A 12,298-nucleotide genomic window follows, 5' to 3' on the forward strand; every position below is an offset into this window, starting at 1 on the left:
AGAAAATGTTTGTCAACCTCTGATTTAGTGCAATAAGTTACAGATAATATGCAAATTAAAATTAGATTAAAAGCTCTTTGGCTAAGTTTTGTCCTTTTTTCTCTCAAATTACTTAACTTAGTATCTTATACATTATAAGTATTAGTATTTTATACATTATAAGTATTCAGTTACCATCACATTAAATGAATAAATACTTTGAAGTGGCAGAAAAAACTTTAATAACAGAAGTAACAAATAAAGAATCTAGGGAGTTCCCTGGTGGCCTAGTGGTTAAGATTCCTGGCTTTCACTGCCTTCGCCCAGGTTCAATCTGTGGTTGGGGAACTAAGATCCCATAAGCCACATGGCCAAAAACAAAAAGAGAGAGAGATTCTCCTCTGCTTATAAAAAATAAGTTAAAAAAGTTCTATAATAAAGTATATTAATCATTTAAAAAAAAGAATCTATAGTGAATCTAGAAGAGTATATTTATAAAGTCTGTCAGCCTCAAAATGGACATAAATGCTAAGAGAAAAAGCCTATGTCTATACTGGTTGTTTGTGGGATTCTTCTACATTGATCTAAAACTATAAATTGTATTTTAAGAACATTGTCGTGGGTTAGTATCGAACAATGAATTAAAACATATTTGGGACTGGGCAAAACTAATCAGGACAGTGTAACAGAGGAGAGTGACTCACTAGAAAGGGGCACAGGGGAATTTTTCTGTGGTGATGAAAAATTTCCAATGTCTTGAACAAGGTTATACTTTGGTGCATTTTACCACGTGCAAATTATAGTATGATTTTTTTTAATTTAAATTTTTAAAAATGGAGATTTTTTTAAATACATCTTTTGGTATTCTCACACAATTGAAAGAAGGGAAGGACTTTGTTAGGCATCCAGACTTATTCCATGATCTCTTATCTCTGGTTACCCTTAAATAATGGTAGTTTATTTCACTGTGGTAAGTACATAGTAATAAGAGAAGAAAACAGTTGCTCTCTAACATGTACGTTTTCTTTTCTTTAATAGCTGCCTGTTCCTACCCAGTTTGGCCCCTCATAATGCCCCTACAAACAATGCCGTCACAACAGGTCTTACCGATGGGGCCGTGGTCAGTGGCATTGGTTCCGGTAAATATTACCTTCTCTGCTTATGAGATTCTTTTTTTTTTTTTACAGTACAAACTCTTTCATTGTTATTTTTCTATTTTCACTTTAGGTGAAAGATTCTTCCCTCCTCCATCTGGCTTAAGCTACTCCAGCTGGTTTTGCATTGAACATTTCAGTTCTCCTCCAAATAACCACCCTGTCAGACTTCTTACTATTGTTCGCCGAGCGAATTCTTCTGAGCAGCATTATGTGTGCCTTGCCATAGTTCTATCAGCAAAAGACCGATCGCTGATTGTCTCCACCAAAGAGGAGCTACTCCAAAACTATGGTCAGTATCTGTCTTTTTCTTTTTGCTTCTTGTGCCTATTAAAAGTAGCAAACTTCATTTTAATGGTGGGTTTTAAGGTCCAGCTGGTAATTCTTTTCTAATTTAAATTATTACAGAATAGAACAGGTTATATAAAATCTTGAATATTGTTTACCAGTGAAATTTTAAGGCACCTTCACTTTCAAAAGAGACTTAGATAGAAAACAGTGGAGAGAGTTCCTAAAATAAGGATTCATCTCTACTTGCCAAGAAATCACAGCTTTTACTAGGAATGCAGGATGCTTGTTTAATATATTTTAGTAGGGATTTTCATTGGCTGTGAATTCTGCTTAACTAATGAATATTCATTGAGCACCTGCCTACCATATGTGCCACTCTGTGCTAGACACAATAACATTTTAATTACTTTATTCATCACTTACCTTCAAGACTTAATACACTCCATTTAATAATCCTAATTCCCTAATTCCCTCCAATATGCCATAATGTTATGTTACTATACAATAGAACTTCAAACTCAAGGCATTCATGAATATCTTCCTAAATGATATAAGTAACATAAAATAGAAATCTCCGTTCACTTAATTTTCTTTGCTCTGGATGTAAGCATTTGTGTATGTATGTATATATATATATATGTACCTCTTTTTTATCATCTGACTTTGTCTTTTAACTGACTAAATAAAATAATAGCACATATTGCTTCCCTTGTGGTTGGCATTCACATATTAATTGAATATGAATGTTAGCTCCTCAGTTTGATTGTAAGGCTTTTTGTCTTACTTAGGATTCTTCATCATGATCAGCACAGAGTTAGGCATCAATACAGTAAGTGCTTTAAAATCCTAGTGGATACTTTATTTGCCTATTTTGTGGCATTTGATCCTATTGATGTTTTCTTCCTGATTAAAACTATCTGCAGTCTTCAATTTGAGATACCCATTCCTTGTTCTTTCACTATTTCTCTGACCTCTCTTGCAATTTCTTTCAACAGCTTTCTCTTCCATCTTCCCCTTAAAATTAGTATTCTTCAAGCACTTATGTTTAGTCTTTGTACTCAACCTGTTCTTCATGAGAAAATGTCAATTTCTTTTAGCATTAGGTCTTTTTACCCTCAGGGACTCTGAAGTTAAAAAATTTTGATATGTCTGTGTCCCAGGCTTTGTCCTCATATTTTCAACTGCATATTAAGATACCTTAATATGAATAATCCTCCTGAAAAAATTCAAACTGTAATATTTGTTCTTAAAATCTGTATCTCCTTCTATTTTCCTGTCTTGGTAAATGACACCCTCACTAGCAGTTATCCCATCTAGAAACCTCAAGTCATCCTTGAAAATACCACCCCTTCTGCTAAGTCTTACTGTATTATGCCTCCTTAACATGTCTTGAATCTTCCTTTCCTCCCTATGTCCGCTGTCATAGCCTTTGTTTAATATTCTTTATCACTTATCTGGATTTCATAGATTTTAATTCTTTGTTTTTGTCTGTCTACCTTACCTTACTAGAACTCTTAAGTTCCCACACACAGTGTTATTATCTTTGTAATCTAGGCCCTGCCACCAAAAATAGTGCCTAGCATATATTAGGCCCACAAATATTACATAGAAGTATAAATGAATGAATCAGAAGGAAAAATAAAGAAAAAAAAAACACAGATGACTCGAAAGGGAAATAATGAGAAAAGTGAATAATAATGGAGAATTTGGAAAGAAGATAGAATTTAATGGAAAAGTTAGGATTAGATCTAGGGATATTTCAACGAAAAGTGTTTTCTAACTATATCATTTTCACTAAATGTAATTTTCAAGACTACGATAGTATGTGTATGACTAGAAATTATAGTAACATATACCTTAGTAATACAAACGATGTTACTATTACAAGCATCCGTCCTCTGAACAACTGTAGTCCATTAAGATGCCTAGGTAACTAAGAGCTGTCAGAAACCAGTTGGCTCACCAAATATCCTGACACACCACTGAATGCTGGGTATATCTTAGTTTAAGCCTGAGTCAGAATGTGAAGCTCTCAGAAAATTTTTATAAGTAATATCTTCTACAGTTCTCAAGAAGAGTAAGTCTAATAACCAGGGAAGGGAGAGGGAACAGTTCTTGGTTTCACCCATAACCCTTTTATCTTTTCATTCTCATCCCTTGGTCCATAACACTAGACCTTTCAAAGCTATTTGACCCTGCTTTTTGCCTAGTTTATTCAAGTCTCTTCCTAATTAGGTCACCTATGGATAAGATGCTGTCTTTGTAGTGGTCTTAACTCATCAGTAGATGTATCTTCTGAATTGTCATTTAAAAATATAATCTTGGGGGACTTCCCTGGTGGCACAGTGGTTAAGAATCCACCTGCCAATTCAGGGGACATGGGTTCGATCCCTGATCCAGGAAGATCCCACATGCCGTGGATCAACTAAGCCCATGCGCCACAACTACTGAGCCTGTGCTCTAGAGCCCGTGAGCCACAACTACTGAGCCTGTGTGCCACAACTACTGAAGCCCGCACACCTAGAGCCCATGCTTTGCAACAAGAGAAGCCACCGCAATGAGAAGCCCGCACACCGCAACAAAGAATAGCCCCCGCTCGCCACAACTAGAGGAAGCCCAAGCACAGCAACGAAGACCCAACACAGCCAAAAATTAATTAACTAATTAATTAATTAAAAAATAATAATAATCTTGTCATTTCATTATATGCAAATATTAAGATTCCAGAAGTAGAATATTTTATTTGTAATTCTTTCTTCAAATAATTTAAACTTTTAATTTTCAGTATATTATATGTGCTTGTACTGAAAACCGGTGGGTCTGCTTTAAGATACATGGTTAACATAAGCTCTTTTTAAAAATTTTTCTTGGGGTGGGGGAAGGAATGAATTTTTAACATCTGGATTTCTGCTGCTGTCCCACCTTCTCTTGAATTCTTATTAAAGATAAATTAATTTTTAACTATCTTAACATTAAGTTAATACTTAACCCATTATTTCCTGGCATGATTTGGCAACATACAGGGTAGCAGAGACAAGCCAGATTAGAGTCAAGAGTGATTGCAAATGTTAGCAAATCACCAGAGTTGTCAGGTAAAGCAGGAAACTTGGACCAAAAAAATACCTTTCCACTCCATAAATCACCTCCTTACTACCAGCTATTGTTAGACAAGGGTCAGGGCAGTACAACCACAAATTAAAAACAGATAGTTGCCCCCTTGTGTCATTGAGAGCATAAAGCAAGAATAAAATTTTTAATTTTCTTGGTTGTTTTTCTAACCAGTGCTATAATCAAATGCATCTCAAACTAGGATTTTAAAAGACCTTTTATAACAGACCATGACAGGTAATAATCAACAAATCTCTTTTTGTTGTCTATTGTAACTTTACTTTACTGTCTATTTTATTTTATTTATTTTTTATTTCATTAGTTATTATAACTTTTTTTGATTATAACCATATGTATCTTGAACAGAACAAAGCACAATGTATCCTAGGTTTTAGGTAAAGTTATTGAATGAATAGGGTATTTTCATTTACATCATCACCATATTATTTTAACATAGAGTCAAAGTCTAGATATGAATAATTGTTAGAATGAGGATGATGTTAAGTTTTTAATTTCTTTCCCCTCTTCATTGTAGTTGACGATTTTAGTGAAGAATCCTCTTTTTATGAGATTCTGCCATGCTGCGCTCGCTTCCGCTGTGGAGAGCTGATCATTGAGGGACAGTGGCATCATCTGGTTCTGGTGATGAGCAAAGGGATGCTGAAGAACAGCACTGCAGCCCTCTACATTGATGGACAGCTTGTCAGCACCGTGAAGGTGAGCGTACTCGTGCTTATAAATCTCAACCTGCTTTTATAAGGTAGTTTAGGGGTGGGTGTGCTTGCCTGTATGTGTGTTTGCAGGGGTGTTGTTTTAAATTGCCGTCTTAATGTTAAGTTGACCTCCAGTACCCATTTAAACAATATGTGACAGTCATGTGGCTGGTTAATTCAAGTCACTTTATTAGGAAAGACTCAAAAGGAGGGGTTACAGGGTACTAAAGATGTTAGTGAATATGTCAGTGCTTGAGCCAGATTGTTAAATGCTTTTTCACCAGAGAGAAACCAGTTGGATGGTTGGAAACCAGATGGATGCCTAAATTAAATAAATTATGAACACAGTATTTTGTCACTTCATTGTTATTACTGTATGCAGTCCAGTAGACTCTGTGCTCCTTTAGAGCTGGAACTGTTTTTATTCATCCTTGTTTTCAGATCACCCAGATTAGTCCCTGATAATAATAGTAATAAGGTGTTCCCTTATTGTTTGTTGAATAAATGAATGTATAAATATTACTCTAGATAGCTGTACTACAGTATTCAGAGGAGAGGCAAGAGAATTAAAGCAACCAGTAAAGAATCAGAAGTTCCTTTTGTGAATCAGAATGAATGCTTCTAGTTACTTTCTAACGAATTGAGCTAGCAAGCTCTTAAAATTCTTTAACTTCTAAAAGATGGTATCCATTTTTATAGTGATATCACTTAAAAGAAGCAGCAAAGGTCTACCTTTTGTGTGAATTGAAGTTTAAAAAGCAGTGAAATGGGCAGCCTTTTTGAATACATTTCCTTCCTTAATGATATTTTATTGTGACATTGTGTTTCAGTATGATAAACCCTAAAATGAACTCTGGGAATAGTCATTTATTTTCTTTGTATACAGGATTGCATTTGAAATGGGCTTGTAGATTCTTTAGTAGGTTGCTCCTTCATTATTTTTAGTATCATTGAAAATAAAAGTGTCCTCAACTTCTAGAATTGAGAGGTAGGAGATTTATTATTAATATATTTACATCGTCATCATTACTGTGCCTGTGAGAAGTCACAGTCCTGTGAAACCAACTTTAGGTCACATGTTGCTCTTCATACTCATACTGTTAACATCACAGGGAGTTGTTCTTTAATATATGGAATAATAGATATGATCTGAAGCTAGGACAGTGTTACGACAAAACAATCTATGGGAATGTTACTCATTCTGTCAAGTGATGAAAGCTGCCTGTACTTCAGGAAGCAACTTGAGTTCCTAACCTCTTACACTCTAATTATATATTTATTGTAATGAATTGAATGATAATTTAAGCATCTTGTCTGTGTAATTTCAAATCTGAGAATATGTTTTTCACTGAGATTAAACCGTGTGTGTGTAAATTATAACATAGACTATTTTTCTAATACTTTTATAGCCCTTTACCCATTGTAAAACACTTTGCATGAACAATTTTTTTTTTTTTTTAATTTTTATTATTTATTTATTATGTTTATTTTTGGCTGTGTTGGGTCCTCGCTTCCGTGCGAGGGCTCTCTCCAGCCGCGGCGAGTGGGGGCCACTCTTCATCGCGGTGCGCGGGCCTGTCACTATCGCGGCCTCTCTTGTTGCGGAGCAGAGGCTCCAGACGCTCAGGCTCAGTAGTTGTGGCTCACGGGCCCAGTTGCTCCGCGGCATGTGGGATCCTCCCAGACCAGGGCTCGAACCCGTGTCCCCTGCATTGGCAGGCAGACTCCCAACCACTGCGCCACCAGGGAAGCCCTGCATGAACAATTTTATTTAACAGACTCACACTGAAGGTATCAGAACTAATTTCAAGACTGCCTGAATATCATAGTTGGAAAGCTGTTTTTATATCAACCTGAAAATTTCATAGCAACATCGTTAATTTGGTATGCAAACCAACCAGATAGTAACAGAATCCCTATATTTGACTGTTGCCCTTTCCAGCGTTAGATAGTTTATCTGTATTACAGAGTTGGATTACAAATTTCCAACTTGCTGATTGGGTTCTAGAATCTTGGCCTGCCCTTATGTTTCTCTGCTCAACAGCTTTTGTACATTCATAAAGTTGTATGGCCTTGGGATAATGAAAATATACACAAAAAGTGGTTATTTTCCTGGTGAAAGTGTTTTGGGTTGAATTTCACACATTTGCTTTCATTTTCTTTATAGCTGCATTATGTTCACAGTACTCCCGGGGGCTCAGGCTCTGCCAATCCTCCGGTGGTTAGCACAGTCTATGCATACATTGGTACTCCGCCTGCCCAACGCCAAATTGCTTCATTGGTTTGGCGCTTGGGACCCACGCACTTTCTAGAAGAAGTTTTACCTCCTTCAAATGTTACTACCATTTATGAACTAGGACCAAATTATGTTGGAAGCTTTCAGGCCGTATGTATGCCATGTGAGTAACATATTCTTTGTTCATATAGTTGTATAAAACTTAACTCCTGTGTTATAGATGCTGCATGAATAAGTGCATATGTGTAGATTAGGTTATACATTACATTTATCCAAAAAAAGGGCCTTCTCCACTTTTCTTCAGCATGATACTATTGACCACTCACTCCTATTCAAAATGCTCTCCTCCACTGGTCATCCTATGCCTATGCTTTCTTGTTTCTTGTCTTCATGCCTAGTCACTAGTTTTCCAGTTTCTCTTGTTGGCTCCAAGATGTGGGTATATACTTTCTAACAGTCTAACCCCAGCCTTCTTCTCTCTGTCATTTCTCCTATTACATGAAGCAGTTTAAAGTATATCTACTCTGGTTAAAGGAAAGAAAGATGGGTCTAGAAAACACACACGTGTATTCTTTAGGTTAGACCAGTTCATATCAGTTGTCCTCGTCTCTTTCTGCAGTCCACTCCTGTTATCCTTTCTCCCAAAAGGAATTTAGAATCAGAGAGTTGATGTTAAGCTACAGTTCCTTTGTAGTACTCTTTCCAAATGATGTCTTCCATTCCCTTGTTCTCATTCTGCCAAAGTTCTCAGAAGAGTTGGGACAAATATGTTGTAAATGGTAATAATCTTACGGCTAAGTAATTTCTCTTTCACTCAGGTTCTTGATTCAGATAGTGTCTGATAATAGCTAACACTGACTGAGCACTTAATGTGTGCTGAATAAGTTAATATGCATGAAGGACATAGCTGCTCTGAGCCCTTCACAAGTATTTATTCATCACCTCAAAACACTGGGACTTAGGGGGCTGTTGTTTTCATCCCCATTTTACAGATGAGGAAACTGAGGTGCAGCGATGTACAGGTCACACAGCTTTTAAGCGATAAAGCAGAGGTTCAAACTTAAACCATCTCGCTTTAAAACTACTTTGCCATGTTGTCTGGAAGAATAAAGAGAGGCATATATGAGGGCTCTCATTGGGAAGGAGACCTAGTGCTACAAAGCTCATAGACATTCCACTCATTTTCATTCCCTTGTTCCTTGGAACCAAGGGGAAGTGTTTTGTGATTTGTTTGGTTAACAGTTAAAACTCTTCCTCTTCCTTTACATTATGCTGTATATTAAGTATATTTTAAGAGTAAAACTTAGGATGTAAAGCTTTATGACTGGATGCTTTTCCTTATCTTCTAATTAAAGAAATAAATGAAGAGCTGGAAATTAAATAAAACAGTTTTTGAATTTAGCTCCCTTGTTCCACTTTAAAAGATTTTCAAGGCTACCCATTTGAAAATGATAATAAGAATTAAAAAGTTGTGTTAGGATCAGGAGAAAAACTGACGATTTTGAAAAGGATTACTCTTCTTTTGAAGGTAAAGATGCAAAATCCGAAGGTGTGGTCCCGTCTCCTGTGTCATTAGTACCAGAGGAAAAGGTGTCATTTGGCCTTTATGCACTGTCTGTGTCCGCCCTAACAGTGGCAAGAATCCGGAAAGTGTACAACAAGTTGGACAGCAAAGCGATTGCTAAACAGGTAAGCAGATTGATTCCCCAGTGGGCTGCTGCAGATTCTCACTGGGAAGATGTGCCAGAGCTTCCTTCTGGGCACCACACAAGTATGAGTGGTTGCTAAAAACAGTGCCTTTCATACATTGTTCGGTTTATTTGCCTTTGAATTTAAGCCAAAACATACCTAGATATTTAGTTTAATTTGGAAGAGTGAGAATTCAAGTGCATAGTTTATATTAATTCTTATATTTTTATTGGCAATTAAGAAATCAAACTTTAGGAAACTAAAGGAAACAATTGCTATTTTTAAGGCTGTAATTTTTTTCTGGATAACCTACTAAATGCCAGGCACCATTTTGTTCATGACATAGCAGTAGATAAAGAGAAAATCACTGCCTTTATTAAGGTTCTTAACATTCTAGTGGAAGAGGCATACGATAATAACTAAAGAAATAACCTGATCATAGAGTATGTTAGAAGATGAAGAGTGCTATGTAGAAAAATAAAGCAGGAAAGGTGAGAGAAAGAAGCTTATAGTTTTAAGTAGGATGGTCAGAGGAGGCCTCACTGAGAAGGTGAAATTGGAGCAGCCTTTTGAAAGAGATGAGGCAGCAAAGCATGAGAATATGGAGCATAAGATGCATGTATGGGCAGGTGGGGTTTGCATTCCAGAAATACAAGTGCTAAGGCCCTGAGGAAAGTGCATGCCTGCCACAGAGGCAAGTGTGGCTAAACAAAACAAGAGAAGGCCTGTGGGGTAGACGAGGCAAAAGTAGAGTCACTTTTTCTGATATGGAGAAAACTATAGGAAGAGTAGTTGGGGGGGTGGGGGAGGTATTGAGAATTAAGTTTTGCAAAAGTTTGAGAAACATATTAGACATCTTAGGGGGGGGGACATCATTGGAAATATGAATCTGAGTTCAGGGGAGAGGTTCGAATGCCACGGGTGTTCATAGGTGGTGTTAAGGCCACAAGACTGGGTACACTTACCAAAGAGTAGATGGAGATGGAGATGAGGAAAGGTTTACAGACGGAGACCTGGGACATTCCAGTGTGACAGCGTTGGGAAGATGATGCAGAAAAGACTACAGAGCCAGCAAGAATGGAGAAAAACTAGGAGAATCTGGTGTTGTAGAAGTCTTATTCACTGTGGCAGATGTGTTAGAGCAGTCAGAAAGATGAAGGCTGGCCATCGGGTTTAGGAAGGTGGAAGTCATCAGTGAGCTTGACAAGACGTTTTGGCTGATTAGAGGAGGCAAAGCGAAGGGGAAGGAAATCAAGAGGCTGGAAGGGAAAGGATTTGGGAACAGTAAGTATTGACAAGCTCTTGTGCAGAGGTTTGCCTGTGAATATATATATATATATATATAAAATCTTCTAAGGAATATTAACTACATAAATTTATTCTACCGCTAACAACAGAATTAAGTCTATGCCTTATATTTGCTTTAAAAGCACATTGTGTATGTATGTGCAAAATTTAACATTTATTTTGTGTACAGGGCATGTTTTATCCATAAACTTTTGGATAATCTATGTGACATTTACTTGGCTATGGAGTAAAGCAAGTATTATATTCACCAATCAGAAATACTGTGAGGCAGCGAGTGATGAGAACCTTTAAACCACAGCAGAGTCTCATTCAGAAGGACTCCTGAGGCTGTTTCCCAAGACCCCCTCACCATCTTTCTCTCAGTAGACTGTATTTAACTGAGTCTACTCAGGTACCTCTGAGTTTCCACACCTTTGGAAGTATTTGCACATTTAAAAAAAAATGAATACTCATGTTTTTAATATTCTGTTATGGAGAGAGAGAAAAGATATGTTCCCCATCATGTTCTTTTTTCTTTTCTAGTCAAAATGTTCAGACTGTTCCTGTATAGTTACATTTTTCCCTTTCCTATTCTTCAGTTAGGCATCTCCTCCCATGAGAACGCCACTCCTGTGAAGTTGATACACAACTCAGCAGGGCATCTTAATGGACCAGCACGGACAATTGGGGCTACTCTGATTGGATACTTGGGTGAGTCAAATTGCCTTTGTCTTTCAGACTTCTTTATTTGCCTTCACATCCGCGTTCACTTTCTTCACTTGAGTGTGGTGTTTAAGTTCATATTCGATAGTGCTGACCTGTAGTGTTCTTACAATATTTAGAGATCAATGTCAATCCCAAACTCCAGTCAGCTTTAAAAATTATAATCTTTTATAAAATTCCATTAACTTTTCCCCTCTTTTGTCAACACTGATGAGCACTGACTGTATGCTTCTACATAATTTCAAGGTAAAGGTCACACTACATTTAGGGACAGATGTAAAGACTTGGAAATACTGATGATTGCTATTGTTACATGGTTTGGTGCTGCAGTGGTGACACTCATGGTGCTTTTTATTTGGAAATGAGCTAGAAATAAGAGCTTCAGAGTAGGAGCACTGTGGATCCAACTATAATAGAAGTCAGAGCTGCAGAGCCTCTTACCCGATGTCTGCTTAGAAAGAATTGATTGTTTCGGTTAGATAGAATTTTGAGACATAACCCAATCAGACCATCTAAAATTCAGAACTAGCAATTATGTATTTTAGTGTGCAAATCAGTACAGAATATTGGTTCCTTTTAAAATAAACAAAAAGTGTTGTGCTGGTCAGCGTCCTACATGTTTATCAGGCGATTATTATTGTCCCAGCAATGTGCACATCGCTTAACTTTGTTTTTCTTTTTTGGCTATGTTGCATTGATAAAAGTTTCCTTTATGCTAAGGCACATGGTAGTTTTTCTTTTTTCAATTCAGCAAATATCTACTGAGCACTGCTCTGTGTCCTTTGCAAAAATACAGCGGCACTGTGGTATAGTAGAAAGAGCAGTGAATGAAGAGTTCAGAGATTCAGGTTCTAACCCCTGTTCGGTCACTGTGTGGATTTAAGCCAGACATTGAGCTCCATGGATGTCAATTTTCGTATCTACAAACCAGTAATACTGGCCCTAATTACCTTAGAAGGTAGCTTTCAAAATCCAGTGCCATAGTATATGAAAGTATTGTGGATACTACAGAGCACCCAGAAATATAAAATGCATATTAGCTTTATTTTTTAAAAACTCAATCTTGATCAGTAGGCAAATGACATTCAAACAATGTCTTTTTTAGAAAACAAGGTTAG

General features: G+C 37.0%; 1 protein-coding gene across 9 annotated transcripts in view; it reads left to right on the forward strand.

Moving 5' to 3' along the window:
- WDFY3 (WD repeat and FYVE domain containing 3) overlaps positions 1-12,298 on the forward strand; it is a 273,474-nt gene that overhangs the window by 161,235 nt on the left and 99,941 nt on the right. For all 9 annotated transcript variants that reach the window (XM_059922695.1, XM_059922700.1, XM_059922696.1 and 6 more), the window contains 6 exons: positions 1,018-1,118; positions 1,207-1,425; positions 5,068-5,249; positions 7,413-7,644; positions 9,010-9,170; positions 11,057-11,168. In XM_059922695.1, coding sequence (XP_059778678.1) covers positions 1,018-1,118; positions 1,207-1,425; positions 5,068-5,249; positions 7,413-7,644; positions 9,010-9,170; positions 11,057-11,168 — 1,007 coding nt within the window. The remainder of the gene's footprint in view (positions 1-1,017; positions 1,119-1,206; positions 1,426-5,067; positions 5,250-7,412; positions 7,645-9,009; positions 9,171-11,056; positions 11,169-12,298) is intronic.

The sequence above is a fragment of the Balaenoptera ricei genome, chromosome 5 (assembly GCF_028023285.1).
Source record: "Balaenoptera ricei isolate mBalRic1 chromosome 5, mBalRic1.hap2, whole genome shotgun sequence".
Lineage (NCBI taxonomy): Eukaryota > Metazoa > Chordata > Mammalia > Artiodactyla > Balaenopteridae > Balaenoptera > Balaenoptera ricei.